At 37.7% G+C, this 24,272-nt stretch overlaps 2 protein-coding genes across 2 annotated transcripts; one reads left to right on the top strand and one right to left on the bottom strand.

Moving 5' to 3' along the window:
- Positions 1 to 540: 540 nt before the first annotated feature.
- LOC127790959 (uncharacterized) lies at positions 541 to 1,871 on the top strand. Its single transcript, XM_052320695.1, has 2 exons — positions 541 to 549; positions 639 to 1,871. The coding sequence occupies exons 1-2, from the start codon at positions 541 to 543 to the stop codon at positions 1,869 to 1,871; spliced, it is 1,242 nt and encodes a 413-aa protein (XP_052176655.1).
- A 3,945-nt stretch (positions 1,872 to 5,816) lies between these two features.
- On the bottom strand, positions 5,817 to 24,141 carry LOC127789802 (pre-mRNA-processing-splicing factor 8A). The gene is made up of 26 exons (XM_052318805.1): positions 23,682 to 24,141; positions 18,136 to 18,259; positions 17,929 to 18,021; positions 17,332 to 17,722; positions 16,604 to 17,090; positions 15,717 to 16,507; positions 15,520 to 15,605; positions 15,258 to 15,440; positions 14,743 to 15,057; positions 14,347 to 14,651; positions 13,739 to 14,193; positions 13,491 to 13,617; positions 12,670 to 12,911; positions 12,443 to 12,566; positions 12,171 to 12,360; positions 11,977 to 12,084; positions 10,025 to 10,278; positions 9,096 to 9,712; positions 8,904 to 9,010; positions 8,545 to 8,799; positions 7,980 to 8,453; positions 7,573 to 7,734; positions 7,258 to 7,455; positions 6,891 to 7,169; positions 6,449 to 6,691; positions 5,817 to 6,350 (listed from the first exon to the last, which is right to left on the bottom strand). The coding sequence occupies exons 1-26, from the start codon at positions 23,924 to 23,926 to the stop codon at positions 6,159 to 6,161; spliced, it is 7,047 nt and encodes a 2,348-aa protein (XP_052174765.1). The 5' UTR covers positions 23,927 to 24,141; the 3' UTR covers positions 5,817 to 6,158.
- Positions 24,142 to 24,272: the final 131 nt, after the last annotated feature.

Below are 24,272 nucleotides of genomic sequence, written 5' to 3'. Positions count from 1 at the left end.
GCGATGCTTTTGTTAGTGAAGGATTCTCGTATTGGAAAAGTAAAGACAAGCTTAATATTCATGTTGGGGATCATGATAGTGCACACAATAAAGCTCGCATCAAGTGTAAGGCTTTGATGAATCAAGAGCAACACATTCAGTCAGCTTTCTTCAAGCAGTCAAAACAAGTACGAAGTGACTATCGTAATGATGAGATTAAGGCAGTTACAATGAACAAAGCTCCTTTAAATTGCAAATTAACATCACTCGATGTTCAGAAAGATATTGTAAGTGCTTGTGCTGCTGAAACGATCAATGCTATTATCAAAGACATTGGGGATTCATTTTTCTCTATTCTAGTTGATGAATCTCGTGATGTGTCAACAAATGAGTAAATGTCAATTGTTTTACGTTATGTGAACAATAGTGGACAAGTAAATGAACGTTTCATTGGTCTTGAGCATGTTTCTAGTACTATAGCTCTCTCACTTAAGGCTGCAATAGACAGGACATTTTCTAAATATAACTTAAGCTTGTCTAGATTGAGAAGACAATGTTATAATGGGGCAAGTAATATGCAGGGTGAGTTCAATGGTCTCAAATCACTTATTTTAAAAGAGAATCCTTGCGCCTTTTACATTCATTGTTTTGCTCACTAGCTTGAGCTAGCTCTTGTAGCCGTGGCAAAGAAGAATACTTTAATTTCTAACCTTTTTCGTTTGGTTGCTGATGTGGTCAATATTGTTGGAGCATCGTCTAAACGTTGTGATCATCTTCGAGAGAAACAAGCAAATATTGTTGCAAAAGCATTGGAGAATAGTGAGATTTTAAGTGGAAAGGGACTTAATCAAGAAACTACCCTTCAGCGTTCTGGTGATACGCGTTGGGGTTCACATTATAATTCTTTGATTAGCTTGCTTGCCATGTTCTCAATTGTTATTGATGTGCTTGAAATGATTAGTGTTGATGGATCAAATTCTGATAAAAAATGTGAAGCATATAATTGGTTGGAGTCAATACTATCATTTGATTTTGCATTTAATCTACACTTGATGAGAACTGTTTTGGCGATGAAAAATGAATTATCAAAGGCATTACAGAGAAAAGATCAAGATATTGTAAATGCAATGGAATTGGTGAAACTATGCAAACAACTACTCCAATCTTTTAGAAATGATGGGTGGGATTCGTTTGTGCAACAAGTCTATTCTTTTTGTCAGGTGCACTACATTGATGTTCCAAACATGGATGATATGTTTATATGCCGTGCAGCTCGTGGTCGCCCACAACATCAAGCTCCAGAAATAACATATTTGCATCATTTCCGTGTAGATTTATTCTATGTTGTCATTGATATGCAACTTCAAGAGTTGAATGATCGTTTTTCGGAGGCAAATATCGAGTTGCTTCTTTGTGTAGCATGTCTATGTCCAAAAGATTCATTCTCTGCTTTTGACAAGAAGAGATTGATTCAACTTACTGAGTTTTATCCAGAAGATTTTTCATTAGTAAATCTCCTAACACTTGATGATCAACTAGAAACTTTTATTTTTAATATGCGCTCTAACAAAGAGTTTGAAGGATTGAAAGACCTTGGTGATCTTGCAGAGAAGTTGGTTATGACGAAAAAAAACATAATATATCCGTTGGTGTACAAACTTCTGACTTTGGTACTAGTTCTCCCGATTGCTACTGCTACTATCGAGAGAGTATTTTCTGCAATGAACATTATGAAGGATAGATTGCGCAATCGAATGGGAGATCAGTGGATGAATGATAGCCTAGTTGTTTATGTTGAGAAAGAGATATTTTTGAACATTGATAATGAAGTCATTATACAACGTTGTCAAAATATGAAATATCGCAAAGAACTATTATATGATATTGAATAAATAATGTTAATCTTTAGCATATTTATATTACTATATTGTTTCTTTTTTTTTTTTTTTTCTTTAGTAAGTTGTGCCCTCACTGAATATTTTTTTTGGCTCTGACCCCTAGCCACGTGAAATTAGAAGAGACACTACCAAGCTAGTAAGGCTTGTGCCTATCTACAAAGGTTCAACTCACAACGTCGCCTGGTATGAACTAGGTGGTGGGTAGATACAAGTCCATAATTGCATAGGATATATGTTATTTTATCAGATGGAATGCAGCATAGCATAGAGGTGTAATCATTGATATTTTTATTCATGGTAGGAGATTTCTTGGTTTGATATATGTTGTTACCCACTATTGTTCCCCCTTATTTGGTTGTTATATAATGCTCATTTTATTGTGATCCATGGTTGCTTTATAGATTTGCTAAGCCTTGTGGCTTATATTGTTTCTTTGTGCCATTTCAGGTAAAGATAAAAGGAAAAGCTAAGGAAGGTGACGAGTCTAGTCGCTGATGAGTCTTGTATTAGATATGTGTACAGATGTCTTCCCAACCAAAAGATTCTTGGGGGTTATTTTGAGGGAAAAAAAGATTAATTTTGTTTTGTAATTTTTCCTAACCCTTTGGATATTTTGTGATGCATGGGCGGTTAAGCTCGAAAGGAATATTGTAATGGCATGGTGATGTTTATGTATATATGCAGGGTTGTTGATTACAGTATTATCCATGTGGTTGGCTTATGTTAAGTTAGGTTTTTGTATCTCGTCTTTGATAACTCTATCACAAATCTCTTATGCTAGCAAGAGCTCTGGGAGGTAGGCCATTACATGTTATGGGGACCAAGCTGCCTCCAATTAAATCTCCAATTCTTCTCCACTTCAATTGTTGCTTCTAATTCTATCTCCAATTGTTTAGTTGATTTATTCCTCAATCTCCAGTTGCCAATTGATCTTTCAAGTCCCACCAATAATTTAATTGCTTTAAGCTTCATGTTTCAATTTGTTTGCTGGCCGGGTGGCCACGTGACCAAGTGGCCACTCAATTTTGTCCTTGGAATATTTAATTGCTATGCCTTGAAATATTTAATCATTATGCCTTTATCTCTAATTTTTCCTTATTGTTTTCTCGATTAATTTGTTTTTTTTTTCTCATAGTTTATGGATTTTGGCCCATCTAAACATGCACTTAAACTGGATGTCAACCCATAGATTTTGATTTGGATCTGTCACTTGGATTTGTTTCGTATCTAAATTATCTATTATTTGTTGGACATAGGGGTGTGCAAAAATTCGGGTAACCCAAACTAACCGAGCCGAACCGATCGGTTCAGTTGGCTCGGTTCGGTTATTCTTGATAAACGATTCGGTTCGGTTACTAATTTTCTAAAAAATCGAGTAATTGGTTCGGTTCGGTTATTACGGTATAAATAACCATAAAAACCAAACCGAGCTGTTCAGTTCCCCGCCCGCCCACGCCCCCCCCCCCCCCCAAAACAAAGACCGAACTGATCTCGACCCCCCAAGTCCAACCCAACTCCCAGCTCACACTCAACCCCCTTACACCCGAATCCCCAATCCCACCCCGTGCAAATAACCCTAATCCTTGCCATCGCCGTCGATCGAAGACTGAAACCAATGGCTGTCCTGTCACCCCTACCACCCAGCCCAGCCCCCCTGCACCTAAATCGAAACCCTAAGTCCCTTAGTTTCGAGGGCGAGGGTGAGGCTGAGCGAATCGAAACCCTAAGTCCTTTACCCTCGAATCGAAACCCTAAGTCCCTTAGTTTCAAGGGCGAGGGAGAGGGCGAGCGAATCAAAACCCTAAGTCCCTTACCCTCGCCCTCGCCCTCGAAACTAATCGCTGTCGTTGTTGGCTTCTGAATAGTCACCCACCCCACCCCACCGACACCGACAGCTGAGATCCATAGACCCGACACCGTCATCGTCGCCCCTTCATCCCTTTCTCTGGAGAAATCATATTCAAAGCACAGAGGGAGAGAAGAGAGACAGTATCCAAGCTTCCGTTCGCTTCAATTCCTTGATCGATTCAGAGTTGAAGGTTAACAGGTACATGTATGTGTGTGTATATATAGTTGTACAGTGCATATACAGGTGCAAGGTAGGTTTTGTGTAACTTTTTGAGTAAATGATCGTAGAAATCAACTGATGTCATTTTATTAATCATTAATGAAATTTATCCAATTTTCCTTCAATTTTAGAAGATTTGGATGCAAAGGCGTTGATGTTTAGATTGATGTTGTGTGTGTATATTCATATATGTGTGTTTAGATTGATTGATGCTTTGTGTTTGAATGTTGTGCGTTCAGTTTATTGTATTTGAATTTGGATAGGTAGCTTGTTTTCGGTTTGGTATATCGGTTTTTTGGGCAATTATATCGGTTCGGTTTTCGGTTCGATTATCAAAAATTTAAATTCGGTTAGTCCTGTTTCGGTTATTTCGGTTAGTGAATAGGTTCGGTCAGTTCGGTTCGGTTTTATGTCTAGGTTCGGTTCGGTTCGGTTAGGTATTTTGGCCCGGTTCGGTTCGGTTATAACCGAATGCACACTCCTAGTTGGACATATCATCAGCGTTATTTGTAATTTTGCAAATTAGATTATATAAATTATAAGTTGGCTTGTAGTTCATAAATTTAATACTTATCAACATTTGTAGTTAGTGTTTGTTAAAATGAGCAATACAAAGTTATATCAAAATAAGGTTGAAATGTTTTTCAAACCAACATATGAACTTATCAAGATAAGATTGAGAAATATTCTAAGAATTTTATCATATTGTTTGTTAAATTTTTTGAAATACATTAGGGGCATATGAGTCATTTTTTCTTATTTGTAAGGTCCCAAGTAAAATTATCTAGAGGAAATGGAAGAGATAAATTTATTTGAATAATCCCAAATAAAAAGTCACATGACTTATAAGTTGTCAGATAAATTTAACAAATATAATGAAAAATACTTTTATCTAAAATGCTTTCCATATCCTTTTTTTTCAATTCACATATTAGTTAACAAAAACTACCTTAAAATATAAAAGTAATTTTAGTTACCTTATTGTATTATGTAATCTTAATAAGCATAAACTAGATAAATAGGCAGCTCAGTATTTGACTTGACAAAATGTTTGAGTTTGTTAGTTAAAGTAAATGGATTGAACTTGAACTTAACTTTTAAAATTCAATTTGTAAATGAGCCAAGCTTAAACTCGGTAAAAATTGACTCGTTCAAACTCGCAAATATGATCAATTAGAGACTCATGAATATTAACAAGATCGAGTAGAAGTTTGTAAACATGTTCGATTAGAAATTTACGAATAACTCATGAACAAATTCGTTTATAAATATATTAATATATTTATTTATAATTTTATAAATATATCATTTAATATAAAATTATCAAATTTTAAATTACTATAATAATATATTTAAATTGAATTTGTTTAAAATTATTTTATATATTAATTCAATTATTTAACATAATATAACATATGTATATATAATAAAATAAAATACCTAATTAAATTTAGTCAAAGACCATATAAATTGTTGTCTAAATTAAGAACTATAAAAAGTGAGATTTAATATTAAAGAAAAAAAAAATAGCCAAGAACAAGAGGCAAGCATAGAGATCGCTCTCGGTCAGCACCTGTCACCACCACATGAGCTGCAAGCGCCTCCACATCTGAGGCTGAACCACCGTCTGCTCACACACTGCCTTCCACTGTTCTGCCACCGTCTACTGTACTTAATGAAACTCCACTTGATTCAATTGCAACCCTGTTAGGAGGAGAGACGAAATTGCACATTGCAAGGCCAATACAAATACCAGTTACAAGTCCAGGTCTAGAATTCCAAACCCATGCCGCCATGCGCACTTTTCTAGTTGGGAACAAAACTTTTTAAGGATTTGGTAATCATGTATAATACGCAGAGCAGGCAACCTATGAAAAAAGGGCCATCATTAATCGATTTTCCATTCCGTACAAACAACTTATACATCCACTTCACAACTCTCTCTACCTCTCAGCTCAGCTCAACATCATCTATATTTACACACCCACCCACCCAAACCAGAATAAGACGGTTTTGTTTCCGCTTTCGCTACAGCTACAGTGCCATTTAAGTTTACAACAATTGCACTACCACTAGTAACCAAGCAAGCAGCAGTAGTAAAAGCTCGCTCTTTCTGTTTCAACGATGATGATTTGCCCAAAAAGTAGTTGTTAGCAGTAAGTACTTGGGATACATAATTACTCCACTACCGCTACCACTACTACTACATTCATTCATGAGAAGGTATCCTCCCTGTCAGCCTCTGCAGTCTCACCCTCCTCCAAGTTGCTGAACTCCAGATAGTGAGTTGGCCTATGGTCCTCGTGGTAGTACTCTCGCGGCGCTCCCAGCTTCACCCCGTACTTCATGCTCACCGTGTGCTTCACTCCCATGAAGTTGTAATTCCATGGGCCGTTATCCGGTATCTGACATGCCATCCCAACAACAACAAAAAAACACACTGAATATTAAATTCAAACGCGGGCAAGTATGATAACGACATCACAAACATCTTTCTTCTTACCATGTAGAACCCAAGGAAGCGGTCACTCAGTAGCATCTGGACCTTCTCGTAATGCGTTGGCAAATAGCCATGAGGATTGCTTCCAGTGTCCTTGTTGGCCCGTCCCCACTCATACCCAGTCGGGGTAAGCTTATATGCAGTCAACGAACATGAGCCTGGCGTAAAACTGCAAGTCAGGATAATGCATCTTTCCCCATCCCATTGTTTGTTGTTCTCAAGGATCCGTGCATGGGCGGTAACATCCTGCAATCAGGAACTTGCACGGGTCAGACGACAAAATTCATATACAATCTCCATCCTCCCGTGTTCTTTTGATATATATATATATATATATATATATGTCAATCCTGGAGGCAGCCGTAGGACCAACAAGGAAACGACCACCGTATTCATACCATAACAGCCATCACACAATTGAACAGGGGACGCAAGGGGTACAAACCTGGGGAGACAATTGAGGAAGTTCATTTGGTTGTGTGTGCATCCACCCTAAAGGCTCTAAATCATTCAGAAAATCGTGCTCAGGAAGGGCTGATGGGAGATGCACTTGCTGATGAGTACCCCACTGTGGTGGCATGCCAATACAACGAATTTCTTTGACCTGAGGATTGTCCGGAGGACTTATGCCATACAAGTATCCAGCAATTTGAGTCCGCAGATCTGCAATGCATATGAACTTCTTCAAAATGTTTTTGGGCATGATGTATGTATAGCCCGTTTCCTGCACCATTAGTTGTACTTGATGTAAGTACTCAAATCCATATATATTCTGTAAGCACGGATCTAGATTAAAAAGAAGTAACATGTACCTTTATGTCCTCTGAATTCACGTATATATGATTCACCCGGAGATAGAGATTTGTGGCTGAAATTGCTCTGACACGCCAGTCAGTTTTAGACCCAAATGCTGCCTGCTCATAGGGACTGGTGGTGGTGACAATGAGTTCATCACCGTGAACATTTGTTGTCCTTGTAGTTACCGCAGTCAATTGACTTGCTTCTTTTGCCTGAAAATATTAATTCAGTGAATTGCATATGTAACACAATTGCAACCAGTATGTGCAATTCTTTAACATAAGAGCAGCCTGGCATAGATTCAACAAGACCACAAACTAAAAATTCACCTGTTTCTCAATCTCTGCTATTTGTTGTCTTTGCTGTGAGGGTGGCGTAATTTCAGCTCCAAGAATTATATCACGAATCTCAGACTGTGTCAATGCTGATGTGTTCACATTATTCTTCTTGGCATAATCTGAAAGTATAAGATCTCTCAAAGCCACCTCAACCTGCACAATAAAGTGCATGAGTGATTGTTACTTAAGTACATAATATGCATTTATACTCAACAAACTCAGCATCTTTTGTTTCCTTCAGATTCATATCCATATAACAACATATTAAACCCTAACCCCACTGGGTGGGATCAGCTACATGAATTCTACCTATCATTTCTATCTGGAACAGTCGGAATATCCAACTGGGAAAATAATATACTTTATCCCAAAGCAAATGAAGCTCAAAATACTCTTACCTTCATCCACTGATCATCTGAAAGGGATGGCCAGATGTGGTGGGGTTCAGTGACAATTGTCTTATCAGGCTTTAGTAACATTTTTGCCTTCTCATTGTTCACATGAAGAGCGCGCAGAATCAAAATGAGTCTGGAGAATGCGGTGTAGGATGAAATACTTTTCAACCAATCATCATATATGTTGAATAAGACCATTTGTGGCTCTGTGGCCTTCAAAATGAGATCACCAAATTTCTCAATCTTCAAGCAAGCTTGGAAGGGAAGTTGCAGCTCACTTCCCTTAATAACAATGTTGGGAAAGTCCAGTAAGTGGACCTCCAGAGGATCCAACATTCCTTTACGTGTCACAATGATTTGTTTTGGTTGTTCTTCAACAGGCAGGGACCGCACAAGAGCTGCCACTTCTTCTGCTGTCTTCCACTTGGCTAACTGACCCAGACGCTTTTGTCCTGCCCATACACTCGTGTGAATGACCTGCAAGATTGTCATGCCATCAATTATGTCATACAGTTGTGATACACACTACTTCCAGAATTACACTTCGAAAGAGGGAGAAAAAAAAAACCTTCAGAAACAGCTGCCCCGTCCTTGGATTAAAAATGAATATAGCACCATTTATGGGTTTAGTTGTGAGATTTCCTTCAAATGTCTTATGAATTGTGACACGATACACATTTGTGTCATCAACAAACCAAATTATCTGATTGCTGAATATCTCTCCATAGTTCTGAGATGACAAGTATGGCTCTGTAGGCTCAGAAGAATACAACTGCAACCCTTTCCTGATGCGCTCCCTCAAAACATATAAAGCAGGATTTGACTGCATGTAACACAAAAGATAACAAGTTCATGACTCCATACATGTACCAATAAACTAACCAGTAGATGTTAAGCATAAAAAAAATAATTTATGCTCTCATATACCTTCATTATCTTATTCATGGCCTGAGCTAGCAGTGGTTTTGATCCAGGAAACCAGTTCCCAAATGCAGAATGCAAGTTGTAAGCAAGATCAAGACCAATCATTACCCCTGGAAAAGAAATTTAAAAAGATCATGCAAGCAGAACATTTAGTATTCAAATGACACAATGGGGCAAATGAAAGAAATGGTATACCAGTTGGTGAAGGATAGATAGACATGTTGTCTGTAGTGTAATCCATAAATTTGGCCCTAGTATAACGTTCAATATCATGAGAGTCATAGTCTCCCCAACGAAGCTGAACATCTATCCAGTATTTGTTGCTTGCTTTTTGATCAAACACATCCTTTGACTCAGCCACTAGACTTGGTTTCGACATGGGCCATCTATGCGCAGCAAATAAAAGAATGTCAGCACAAGAGCTGTTCATTTTGTAACTCTTCCTTGGATGGATGGTTTCCTTCTGGACCGTTTCAATCTCAAGTGCATCCAACTCCTGATCCAAAACTTGGCACAGGTCCATGACGACACTCTCATGAATCTTCTGCCACAAGTGAGCCCGGAATATCTGAATGAGTGAGATCTTCAGAGTTGGAATCTTCCCATGCATGAATATACCCGTTAAATCCAGCTGCACTTGGAAACCAACATAGACATTGGCCCTATTAATGGTAGGTGACCACCAAAGGGTAAACCTCCGGTTAGGGATTTGATTAAGACCAGATCTCTGTGCATTAGTCAGCTTTTTATACTTCATGGACTCCTCAAAACCAGAAGCCTTCTCCCAGAAGAGACCCTCCCAAGTAGGAAAGCTGAAATAACAGAGTGCAAGTAAGGCACAAAATATTCACCAATGCAGATGTCTAAGCAGTATAAAGTAAACGGCAAAAAATAATGATCGTAAGCTAAGCACCAAATTGAATGCACTGGTGTTGACTCATTCTCATTAGGAACCTGAAGTCACATAAAGGAGCTGAGCATGACATTCATAGAATGGTTATGAAAAAAGATGTGACAAGACAATGTATGAATTACGTTTTTCAAATTGACAGTTTTGGCCTTCTCAAATCTAGTTCATGAAAAACTATAGAGCAAACATTGAAGAGAGGAACACAGAAACGTACTAAGTTCCTTTAAATAATGTATGCTCAAGTATTCCTTCAACTCCTCCAAGTGCTTGGATGACATCAGTACGATAGTTATTCAAGTTCCATAATTTTCCATCATGTCTCTGGTGCGTCCACCAGAATGGATTTTGCTTCAGAACTTGATACTGTTTAAAATCTGTACGAACTCTCCATCCTTTGTCATATGCAAGGGTGTGGCGATCCTTCTGGAACAAGGTATTGATTCGAGGTATTCCACGATCCCATGAATCCTAGACATAAAAATACATAAATAGTTAGAATTAATGAGAACTTTTACTTCAGGACTACTCTGTAACAATCTAATAAAATAAAACTTTGCATGTCCTAGAGAATATAAATAAGATGGCCTTTAAAAAAAATGAAACAAGCTATTGATATAATTGATCTCCTTGCATGCAAAACGCACCAATCTACACAACCATGTTATTATGATCTCATAAACATTGCCAACAGGTTCTACATTCAACATGTCAATCAAGTGTCAACTCTCTCCATTGGTGAGTGTGAGAATCCCACATTGCCTTAGCAAGGGAGACCTAGGCTATATATAAGGAGCATAGTTCTGAAAGGCGCGAGGCGCAGCGAGGCGCAAAGAGTCCTGGAGCCTGAGGCACACGAGGCGAGGCGCGCCTTTGCGAAGCGAGGCGCACCTTTTAGAAAAAAAACTAAAAATCTTGTAAAATCATAAAAAACTATCAAATTATCAATAATAACACATGCATATCATTAATGTTTCATTATCTTCAAATTCTAAACTAACAACATCAAAGTTAATTCATTCATCATACAATTTCTAAACTAAAAACATCATCAAAGTTCAAACTTAAAGTCTCAAACTCAAACAAATACCAACCATCATGCAAAGTTCTAAACAAACATATAAACACTACAAGTCCACAATCAATAAAGAAGTTTTAATCATCATCATCATCATACCCTTCACCAAATTGAAAATTATCATCTTACGGTGCCATATTTTGCTCATCCCTGATTCCCTGTTATTTTTCTTCTTTTGCATGTACTCTCCAATCTCTTGTTTTATTGATGGAGGACATTTTGGAATAGCTTTAGTATTCTCCACAATCAATAAACACTACAAGTCCACAATCAAGAAAATGCTTTCATTTTGAAAAATGCTATTTTTCTAGGTCTAGAAGATTAGCGCATTTTTTCTAAGTCTGGAAGATTAGGGCATTATAAGGAGACATATAAAAAAATGTTTTCATTTTGAAAAACTAACTTCCAGTATTTTGATAGTTAATATTCATTGTTGTTAAAATAATTTTTAATGAATTTTTCAAGAAATAGTAGGTATGTATTTTGGGGGTGGTAAAATCGCAAAATCCTGAATTTGTACTAAAATCAAAATTCTATTTTCTTATTGTTATGGATTTTGATTTTTTAGATATTTTTATTGAATCCAAATGAGGGGTACTTTCTTATTTACATTTATGTATTAAAGTAAATGGAAGGTAAAATATAAATAAAAGAAAATGTGGACATTTACTTCACCTTGCAAGGCGCGCGCCTTGCAGAAACCGTTAAGGCGCCTTACGCCTAGGCGCGCCTTTAATAACTATGATAAGGAGGGGGATCCCTCCACCTGTTAAGCTGGCTTTTCAGATTGGAGTTCTACCTCTAACTTCTCACATGGTATCAAAGACAACCCTTGGCTGGGGGACTACCCTTAGTCGTGGTCATGGACTAGTACCCTGCCCGATCACCTGGGCATGTATCAGTTATTGGAGAAGCTTTGACATTTGGGGGGGGGGAGGATGTGTATGAGAATCCCACATTGTCTCAGTAAAGGAGACCTAGGCTATATATAAGGAGGAGGATCCCTCCACTTGTTAAGCTAACTTTTCAGGTTGGAGTTCGACCTCTGACTTCTCACAATGAACAATGCAGAAAGAGAAAATAGTACTCACTTCCAAATCTTCAAGAGTCAAACGCCTATTTTGCGATTGAGCTTCTTGCCTCTTGAGAGCATATTCTGCCCATACTCGCTGAGAATCAATGAACTCACTCTCCCACGGCTGTGCAAACAAGGAGGTAAGATAATTAAAATATGAAACTTGCAAACTCCAAAATATGTATTCTCATGAAATAAGCATTTAGTTACCTGTATGTAACGATAAAGATTTGGAATCAGCTGGTCCTCTTCATGGCTCATTCCACTCCTAAAATGTGTGACGCCAACATCTGTCTGTTGACTGTAACGGAGATCACTTTGGGGTATCAGTATGTGACCCATAGATAACATACCGAGCCCACCAATTTCCTTTGGAGTATAAAATATGACAGGAGGGAACCTGAAAGGAAATTTTCATTCAGATTGAGATAGCTATTAACAAAAAGGTCAACATATAAAAACTTGAATAACCAGGAGTTTACCTGCTAGGCATTTTTGAGTTCAATCCGATTTTTATACGGGTTTGAATTTTGTTTTCACATTTCACCAGCAAATCTAACAACTCTTGTGTGTGCACAGTGGCTTCACGGAAGTATGTCATGAGGCCTACAAAATAACCCAAAGCAAAAACCATTCAGTAAAACTGCATTAATCTGCAATATAACAATCTATACAAGCTTTTATGAGCAAAAAAACACCAAATAACAACCTATAAGAGCTGTATTCCATTTGTTGACAATTTTTGTGAATGTTGTTGAACCCGAAGACATAAGAATTTGCCTCACGCGATTCTCAAACACCTTCATGTGTTCATCATCAACCCTTAAGAAAGCAACTGCAGTCCGTTCTTTAGTTTGTTCATTCTGCAGATTCCAAACACCGTCTCTTGTATTGCTGAATGCCTCTTGGGTCATTCTTATTTTGGGCAGTATCCGAACTTCAAAACCACACCTACATGCCATCAGCAAGTGCATTACAAAACAGATAAAAGCAAAAGATAACAGAATCCAGACTCTAGAGTTGGATGGCATAAAACATATATTTGATAAAAATTTGATCATTGGGAAGAATAAAACTTGCCTGCATTGATTAACCCATCTTGTTTACCAGAAAACACAATCCAGCCCATATATGTGGGACATTAGTCAGGTTAGAAACAATATCCATGCCTATACATTCCTAACATCTATACATGGGAATTCCCAGACAAAAGTACCCACGATGACCAAAATTACATATAAAAATCCACCTTAGAACCTTGACACAAGAAGCAATAACACATGGCCAATCCATGACCATATGCTAAAACCACTATGGATGCATAGGACATGTAAGAACCAAGGTGGGTGCAGGGGTGGTTTGGAGCTACTGAATTTACTTGTAACAAGGTCAAACCCATCAGAAATGCCTATTTTTCTTTGCAGTCCTCAAACGCGTAGACACTGCCATGGCGTAGGCTACTAACAATGGTCCGTTGCTAAGAAAAAAAAAAAAAAATACAAGACATTTAAGAAGACAATATGCACTTACATGCTGAAAAGCAAATTTGGATTGTCTTTACTGTAAACAGAAACAAAACTGTTCTCCCACTCCAATGTCGTGATACTTCGAGGAAGACGGTTCTTCATATCCCAAAAAACACTTCTTCCAAGATTGACTGAAAAGAGAAAAGCAAAATCAGTCAGATTGCCATTGTCTCATCCAGGTCACTAAATCTAAAAATTCTGCTATAATGATCTTCTATCAAAATGTCCTACAATAAAAGAGAAATCATTTACCATCATGCTTCATTAGCCTCATTCTTGCATCTCTTGGCCAACACTTCTTATTGTTATACCCAACCATATTCTCATTATTAGGATCGGGATGTTCAGTAAGATAACGCTGGATGAGGTCCCTTGCTTCTTCATGGGTGAAACGGAACAATATATGCACTTTGTCAATATATCGCGAGTACAATCGAATTGGATGCCGAGTTTCAACTTTAGTGTCCCAATAAGTAATGAACTCGTTTGGCATTTGTGGAGGACCAGCAATTTCACTGGCTCTAGTCAAACCAAGAAGTAGAAGGTCTAGCACCAGCCCATAATACTGTACCACGAAAGAAGCGAATTGAAGTCCACGTATAAGCCCGTAAGAGTTTGTGTGACTCATATCCTTGTACGATAATACAACATTGTTCTTTGCAGTGACATAATCAGCAATGTTGTGATCAAGGACCAGTCGCAGAAGCCTGCAAAAGACAAAACAAATAAAAAATCCATATGACAATATTACACGTCAGATATATTCAGCAAATACTTGTTAAAAGAAGTTAAAACTTATTCAGCAAATGAAAAGTCAAAGAAGGCTGAACACAGCAACCAAACAAATAACTTGAACTGACCTATTCAGCATTGTCAAGTCAATTTTTTCAAAGAATTTCTCAAACTTAGTCTGAAGCATCACAACACACTGCCCTTCACTAGTGTCCCATATTCCTTGCAAATTGTTTATACCCTGGCACCATTTATAGACTAGTAATGGTGGTGGCTCCGAGTCAGCTGGCTTAATCCAATTGGGGAAAAGATGGCGTTTGTCACCTTCATACCACAGGTATTGGTCAAGATATGCATCAGTAATTTTCTCAAGTGGTTCAATCTCGTAAACTGGAATCAGATAGCTGTACAAATCCATAAACTCAATGCCAACCTACAGAATAACAATGATGAATTATAACTAAAATGTAGCTAAAGTGTATTGATAATAGTAAATGTCATATCCAAATAGTAAAGCAGTATACTTCTTTGAAGGCACGCTGTGTAAGGAGGTGACGCTTTATGCGAGACAATGCTTCATGTGGGTTATCATAAGCTTGCTCAATAAGACCTAACTCCTCTCTTTGTAGTTGATTTAATCTCACAGCCACGCTATAAGATTCTTTCAACCTCTCGAGAGCAAGGATAAGAAGCTTTGTGTCATGCTTGTAAGACAATGGAGGAAATGGAATAGGAGAAAATTTCCGCGATTCCAGCCAATGAACAGTAGTTGTGTAAATAGCCACAGCTTCCTCTGGTGTCACATATGGACCATCCTTCAAGTAATTATGCTGCCGTTCCTATAAAAGGGTGGAAACAAAATATAATAAGTAAAACTAATATCAAAGGGCACGATATAAATGAATACAACCAAAATGATCTCTTATTGACCCTTGAAGGGAGTTTGTGAGAGAGAGATGAGCTGTGGACCACAGAGAACCATCACTAATCATCCTATTAGGAAGAAGCCTATTACACAACAAACAAGACATATGTGCACCTGTTCAGCCTTCAACCAGAGGCGAGTCAATCTTCCCAGATTCTTGCGACAAACTGTCTTATCAACTGTTGCACCCCTTCTTATACGTTCACGATTATAATGGGCAACATTTGTCCACCAATCTGCTTTGGACTTGACATAACGAAGAATCATATTCTCAATTGGAACAGGCAATCCAGGAACCTGTGAAGACCCAAAGTGAGACAAATGTAAGAAGAAACAGAACACAGGAAAAGGGTGAACATCTAGATGTGTATGATACCTTCCAAGGAATATTTGCTTTCCAACAGCGCCATGCTTCACTAAGATGCTGCAGGATAGTTCTTGCCTTATTTTGCTTGATGCCCTCTGCAGTTCAACATGATCTAATTAATGTTCTATACAGGCTAGGAAAATAGGTAAGTAATACAGAGAAGAATGCAGAAGAAAAAAAGATGTGTTTTCATAGGAGCTGTATACCTGGCATGGCATCAAGAACATCATGCATAACAGCAGCACGAAGCTCAAGATCAAAGTGGCTTTCAACACGCTGCTTTGTAACAGTCTTGGCTACTCCTTTTGAATGCCGCCCCTCAAACTGTCGTGCAAGTAAATTACCCAACCACCTTTCCAGCAGAGGCACTATGCCCCTCAGGAAGAACAACCATACTCTCCACATTGGTGCCCAGAATCCACATCCAGGACCTTTCCCCACTGGTCCAGTATTGAATCGGTAGTAAATCAAGTGCTTCAAATCTTTGCACATTCGAATCTGTCGCATGAGCCTGTACTTGTACCGGTACATGCCTGTCAACTGGCCCACATGTGAAAATGTATATTGCAAGCCATCTGCCAACTGAAATGCATCTACATTTCCCAAGCGGTACTGTATATTAGCATCAACTACAAGCTTTGTCAGCCGCAATATTTCACGGCACAGATGGAAGGCATTACCGAACCTTGACTTCTTACGCTCCTTAGTAGTAAGTGTCTTGACAGGCTTTAGGTTGAAGTTATAGTCAAGATGGAGATAATTCAAATTCTTCCTGTGTATCAACAGATTAAGCATGTTATACCCTTGTTTACAAACTTGGAGACCTGCCTCAGCCCAATCCAGTTCAGTAGTTTGGAAAAACTTTGTAGCACCAAGAGAGCGGAATAAGTGCTTCTTCTTCTGAGCCTTTGGTGGTCTATGATGTAGCTCATTCAACACAAAGCACTTCAACAATTTCTGGTAGCTGACCCGGACTTTAACAGGGTATGATGGAGGACTGCAAGTAAGCAAAGCATCAGAATTTGCATGGGGAACATATGTTAATACTTCTTTAAATACCTGAACACTAAAAGTGTACAGTGCCAAAACTTACCAATGTTCCTTGTACCACTCAGACACAAGGGGAATATCTTCAGCTCGTCGCATCCGACCAGACCTCATGTTAAAAGGACGAGGGGCAAATAATAAGGAAATACCAGCAGCTGTAGTGTCAGTATATAATGGAGTATCTCTCAGAAGCGGATCTACTCCCTCAGGAAGATAAAAATCATCATCATCATCCTCTTCATGAACCTTTTTCTCACGCCGCTCTTTGTTAGCAGTGGTTATGGGGTGTATTAGAGGATCATAATAAAATGCGGGGAGATCTGGATCCTCAGTTTTTATGTACATAATCATTGGTGTGTGATATACACATAGCTTTACTTTCCTGGGCCTGTTGTTATAAAGATGAGGGAATGCAATTCTGTACTCTGTCCTCAGAGGTGATCGAATGATAAGTTTGTTTATGTCATTGAATTCATTCCAGTCTTCATCACCTTTCTCCATGTCACGGTACAAAGGTTCAAACTTGGGACCACCTGCAAGAATAGAATTACTTAACAACTACTCAAACCACAAGAACAAGGATGACCCCTTAGCTTCCATGCTTTCCAAGTATCACCTTAAAAGTTTCAGGTTTCAACCAAGGAGATCCAAACTATTTGCTAATGACATTCACAGCCAAAGTAGAAATTAAAATTGCAAATACTACTGGTACAACCATAAGTTTAACAACAAAATATTGGTTTCAGCACATAAATGAGAGAGCACATATATTACCAGGAATGCACATGTTCAGAGCTTTAGCAGTAAAAAATGACTCCATATCAAACAAGTAGAAATAATTGCGATCAATTAGATCAGAGAGAAGTTGCCCCGCCAGCCGATGAAGTGTAGCCATGATAGGAAGAGAGAGATGCCATTTCCGATAACTTGGACCATTTATAAGCTTTGTTTTGACAAGTGGTTTATGGTCATAAAACCAGGTATATACAGCTGAATCTTCTTCCTCATCCATCTCTAGTTGAATAGGCTCCAGAGGATCTACATCTAAAAGATTATCAGCGTAATCCAATGGGGGTTCCTCATCATCAAAAGGAGGAAATCTCATTCTTTTAAAATGCCTGCGATCCCTCTTTTCTCTCCTCATCATGATCCACATTGTACCCCACTGGAAAAATAAAATTTATCCAAATCAGTTTAAGAGGCAGCAAAAATAACACAACATGAGATTAATACAGAAGTCAATGCACCATATAGATGCAAATTACAGTTTCCAAAATAACGTATTGCTCACAATGGATCCTCAAGTCTCACTCAGAATGATAGCCTAGACCATGATCATGTAAGAGGTTCAAGGAGCAAGAACCAGCATACCTGAGCCAAATAAATGGGCTCCACAACCCATGGTATTTCATTCACGAATGTGATAGCTCCAGTAATATGGTATAAAACCTTTACATCACGGACCTTAATAATCATTAAAAATCAATTAGTAATGTACCCAACAAAAAAAATAAACAATTAGCTAGCACCAAAGAAATACAACAACAGAAGAAGTATATTGAAAGGAAAGACAAATACCTGTTCCCAAGGCATTGGGATGTTCTCTAGAAGCTTGTAAACTGCATGTGGGACAAATTTAAGGGCTCCAAGATAAACACGTTTATCATGACGGAATTTCTTTGAGGACATATCACCATGATCCCTGGGAAAACGCCATGTTAAACAATCAATTCACCCTACCCTAGCATTCAAACCAACTTTTCTTTATTGAACATGGATACAGCTGCCAGAAATAAGCAGTATTTTACAAATTGATCTACAAGTCGAAAAATAAATACTTTCATGCAATTCCTGAGTTCCAACAAGCAACTGATGTTTCACATTTCAAGTGGACTCCAAATTCTGTAATCAAGACCTAAAATGCCTAATAGGGCTCAATTGTATACATATTTTTATCTAATTTTCATCTTAACCTCGTGCTATTTTTCCTATTTAAAATGTGTGTTATATGGATTTTACATAATTTTAATCTCTTTTTGTAGGAATCGAGCAAAGAATATTAATTCGAAGATTTGAGCGTAAAAAGAAAAAAAAAGATATTATAAATTAATTTATAATGTTAATTTCAAAAATAATATTATAAATTAATATTATAATATAATTAAAGAATTAATAATGAATTAAAGGAAGCCGTGCATATATATAATATTATAAAAGATTGAATAGGGGAGGAATTGCAATTAAAGACATCTTGGAGAATTGGAGGGCTAGGTTGGCATGCTTTACATACATATATATATATATATAATATTAAAAAAGGATGGAGAGAAGGGAAGATTGAATTAGGAGAATTGGGGACGGCAGAACAGGAAGAAATTGAAGAAGCAAGCAGGCACACAGGAGGCAAGCCGCAAGGCATGGCCACGCAAGCCTCATCCACACAGCCGTAGGCCAAGCCGCATGCATCCAAGGTGTGCGCAAGGCTGACAACGCGGGCAAGCAGGAAAGCGGGTGAAGGCCAGAGCAGATCTGGTTTCAGATCTGAAATAGATCTGACGCAAGGAGCTTCTTCTTCTTCTTTTTCCTTGTTCAATTAATTCTCTTATGCTTTCACTGTTACTTTGGATTTTAATCAATTTTGTCATGAACTAGTTTATTAGACTAAGGCCATGTTATGGCCAAAACTATGATGGTGCTGCATTTTTATGATTTTATGTGATCAAATAGTTTGGGTTATGTTGAGATGTGTGGTATTGGATTTAATGCTTGTGAAGGATTAGTCATTATTTACATGATTTGATGCCTAATCTTGAGACTGAGAGGAGATAAGTTGAGGATTGTATCGAAGGTACCATACAATATAAAGTAAAACCGACTAGAGATAGAATTCGGTTTCTTTGTGCGGCTTTTAGCGATAAGTTAGGAATTTCACAAATCGTAATGTGTTTTCATTTAATTAAACTTTTATAGAAATATAGAAAATTGTTAAATGAGAATAGACTCATTATAACCTTGAGATAGGATAACAAAGGAATTAGGAAATTTCATCGTGACATACTCAATTTACAAATTCAATCACTTAAAATCCATAATTTTCACTGCATAGCTAGGTTTATACATGCGTCTTACTTATTAAAATCCATTGATTTCTTTTATTTGAGTCACTGTCTAACTCAATTTTATTTTATTATTTTAATTAATTAGTTTAAATTAATTCTCAATATTTGATAAGTTTTAACTTAAAATAGATAATTCCATAATTTCAGTAGTTAAATGGGTTAGTCCTTGAGAGATCCATACTTGGACTCATATACTTTATACGAACTAGTATACTTGCTAGGTTTTAAGCGATCAACGCCAGAATTATTAAACTACAAAACTCAAACTATCTACTGTCATGGTAAGGATTAACTCAACAGCCACATAGACAACAAATGAATCCTCATTAGTTTAAGTTACAATATATTTTGGAATAACAGACCATCTGATCAAGAAAAACCAAGTTTCTGATCCCTATGCCCAAAAACTCTCTGGCTACAAACATCAAACATTTTTTCATAGTTCTCCCAAATCATGCAGTTTATGTATCATTACTCTAAGCATTCAGATGCAAAAAAAGGTAAAAACTAGAGACTTATGCTGATGAAACTAAAACTTTGGATTTACAAGTTAGACTATTCCTCACTTCCAACAACATATCCAACCATAATCTTGTTAAGTGGGGTCAATTACATAAATTCTAGCTCGCCAATCATCACTGCTATGGTTATATCTTCTGTAAAGCCCTTATAACTCATATCACACTTAAGAGTTTCTCATAAGTTATCTCTGTTCTTTTAACTCTTCTGAAAAAATATTCCATTCCATTAACTCTCCTCACAAGAGATTTTGTTGATGTCTTCTTCTCACATGACCAAAACATATTAGTCATGTTTCACACATCTTCTACTGAGTTGGCGCTACTCTAATGTTACTAGAAACAACCTCCTTTTTAATTCTATCCATTTATTGTATGAACACACATCCATCTTAGCATCCCATCATTGTTACGCTCATATTTTGCCTATGTTGGTACTTCATTACCCAACATTCTGTGCCTAGTTGTCTTATAAACTTTTTCATTTAGCTTTAATGAGATTTTATTATCACATAGAACATCAAACACTGATTTTTATTTTAGTCATTCTACCTTTGTTCTATGGTTAACATCCCCATTAATCTTCCCTTTTTTTTATGCTACCAATCCAAGATATATAAATAATTTTTTCTTTGGATGATTGATCTTCAAGTCTCATTATAACATCATCCATACTTATATTGTTACTAAACTTACATTCCATACATTTCAGTTTTTTTTTTTTTTTTTTTTTTATGCTGAGGCCATACTTTCAGTTTTCAATCTGTACAACATAAAACCTTTAGGGTGCGTTTGATTGCAAGGGTGGAATTTGGGTAGAAAAAAAATGAATTCCGGAGAATTGAATTGCAGGGAAAATGAATTCCTAGAAATTAGAAGTTTAAGCTGTTTGATTGGTAGAATTTTTTACCTAAAAAATGATGTTATTTTCCATCTTCTGTTGTTTGATTAGTAATATTTTCTATAGAATTTGATAATTTTTATTTTTCATTTCTATACATTTTATTTATCACAAAAAATTAAAAATAATAATAAACACACTCCATTTATTAATTTGTGATGAAATATAGTAATAAAATAAAATAAAAATACACTCAAAAATTAAAAAACCCACGATCTCACCTTCTCTCACCCCCAAACCCACTTTCTCACCCTCTTTGTCTCCCTCCCGTGTCTCCCTCCCGCCATCGTCGTTGCTAGGCGTTTCTGAAGGTGCAGAAGATCGGGCTGACAACCCCATCGTCAATCTTCTAGGTCAGGGTCGATCTCCCGCGACCATGGCCAACAACCAAATCCTCGCCATCAGCTCCTCCAACCCCATCGTCGATCTTCTGCACCATCGGCTCCTCCAACCCCATCGTCGCCATCTGGGTCAGCTGCAACGTTGTCGCCGTCACTGTGAGTCTCTCTCTCTCTCTCTCTCTCTTCTGTGGAGATGGCGACGAAGCCCAATACGAAGCTCGTCTTCGGCGGTGGATGGCGACTCACAGGAAGTCGGAGATGGCGACGAAGCCCGAGTCAGGGCTGGACTTTGGATAATCAGACCAAAATATATATTTAAAACATAAATATTTAGTTGCTTCCCATTTTCCTACCCCATCCCAAACAAAAAATGGGCACATGTTGATTTTGCTCCCATTTTTTTCTATTTCTGTTTCAAAAATTAAAAAAAAAAAAAAAAGCTAAATGTTACGCCCTTTTATTTATGAAAAACTGACCATATGTTGATTATTTCACAAAATACAAATCATGAAACAAGGTGTACAGGTTTTCCTGGCCAAAAACTAGCCACAAAAATGAGGACATAGTCACACATCCTAATCCAGGCAACAATACAGTTTCATTTAATTATTTATTTATTTATCTTGCTTTTTGTTTATGAAAAAGGCCGCCAGAGGTCTTTCTTTGTCCTCCTTTCTTGGTTGGCACTTCTTCCTTCTTTCTTTTTCTTTTTCTTTTTTCTTCAACTTTTCCTTTGCCCAAGCCAAATCTAAGTGGCAAACCAAGACCAGATTTTAGTGAGCCCAAATGTGATCTAGGTTTGCTGGACCCAAAGTGCACACGCACACGCTCTCTCTGTCCCTCTTTTATTTCGTTTTTTTCTTCAACCAAGTCAAATTTGGATGGCAAACCCAAATTGTATCCAAGCAAATCCAGACATGGTCCAAGTTCATCCCAGATGCTGGTTAGCTCACAAACCCAAAACCAAAGCCAGCTGTCAAGCTGGTTCACTAAAATCCCAAACCCTAAGTGTTGTGTCATATGTAAAAGCCCATTAAAAATGTCAAAAAAGCCCAAAAGCCCAAAATGTCTTTTTGGGCTAAAAGGCATAAATTTCCCATATGAAGGGGGTCCTGCACAAAGCGCGCAAACATGATAAGTCTGACATTTAAAAATCCTTTTGAATATTCCAAGAAAAGGATAGATAATTATCCATAACGAATTCTAAATTCTAAAATGGTTATGAAATATTTGGATAAGCATTATCCCTAAGAAATTCTATCCCTAAAAATGGCAAGATAAACGCCATCCATTAAGATAAGTGTTATCTACAAGAATCATAATTCTATTACATTTTGAATCATTCCATATTTCTCTATAAATAAGGAATCATTTATTCCTAAAAGGGGGGACGTCTTTGATATTAATTTTAATACAGTTTCTTTCATCATATTCAGTGTCTAACTTAAACGTCGAAGTGTTTGCGCGAGGACCTCCCTGCGCCCTCTAACTATTTTCTTATTTTTGCAGGCTCAGGTAGTTTGAAGACGACGTTTCCATTCAACAAATTTATTGTTATATCCATGCTACAACACTAAGGAAAGGAAACACAATAATCACCAGTGTTCACCTGAAATGTAAAAGAAGAAGCGACAATGGGTCTGCTGGCCAAACCCAAACACACATTTCAACTGTCAAACAAGTAGGTTCACTAGTTGGATAAGAATAAGTAGAAAATCAAAAAAAATAATAATGTATTTTGTCAAAAGTAAATTGTTCCAAATGTTTAATCACCATATAAATTAAACAAAACCTTTTTACTATAACACGTTCATGTTCGGTATTTAAAAAATTTGAAAATAGACAATATGATAAAGCGATGTTCAGTATTTATTTTCCTAAGAAAAACTGAAAAGTGGAGGCAAAAACACAGACAGATACATCCTCCAGCGGCCCTAAGCAAATAAATTTAGCTCCGAGTCCTTCTTTTCCTTTCCTTACTTTTCCCACCACAAAAGTTCTAATTCGTAACGAAGAGCTAAAGTTTCCAAAGGAAACCAATCCTACTTCTGTTGTTGTTTGGTCTACCCAATATGGGGTCAATGATGCAAGAGAGGAATTGGCACACCAAAGAAACCTTAAGTTATATCCTGAGTTAGTTAAGCATGCTCAACATTCAGGTGCCATAATAATTTCACTTGCATAAGTCCGCAGCCACAAACAAGTGATTTGCAAATTAAGATCCAAGTAAAGACGAAAAGCACACCTAATAATCTTCCTGACATGCTCGGGAGGCATATCTTCCTTCTGAGTCTCAACGAATCCGAACTTCCGCTTGTCACCGTACCGCTTCGAGTTCAACTGCATCCATTTCCTCGCTTTCTCCTCCAAGCGAGCCTCCGCCTCTGCCGGAGACGGCAGGACAGTGTAAGACGGCTGTGCCGCCGGAGGAGGGGGAATCGAAGACCCTCCGGTGCCCGGCGGCGCGATCTGACCATTGTTATTCCACATATCCTCTGACTCCAATCACAGACAAACCCTAAACCATACAGAAAAACAGGACACGGCAGATTCGGGCTGATGAGATGGAGACTTCGTTCTGATCTTAGAGCTCGATGATTCTAGGGTTTCAATGGCGGTATGCACAGAAAGAGAGAGCGAGATAACCCTTAAGCACTTCCTCTCCGTCGAGAAGAGAAGAGAGTGAAATGAACTGTGAAATTAAGTCCCCGTTAGGTTTGCCTCTTCTATTAGTTTGGATTGGGCAATGGCGGTCACAATAATCTCGTTCTTTTCCGGGTCTGGATACCAAAGAAACCAACCGCCTTTCATTTGGATCGGGTTGTAAAGACGGGCT

This window comes from Diospyros lotus, chromosome 14, assembly GCF_014633365.1.
Source record: "Diospyros lotus cultivar Yz01 chromosome 14, ASM1463336v1, whole genome shotgun sequence".
Classification (NCBI taxonomy): Eukaryota; Viridiplantae; Streptophyta; class Magnoliopsida; order Ericales; family Ebenaceae; genus Diospyros; species Diospyros lotus.
Note: the sequence above shows the minus strand (reverse complement) of the source record. Positions and strands in the feature narration are given on the sequence as shown.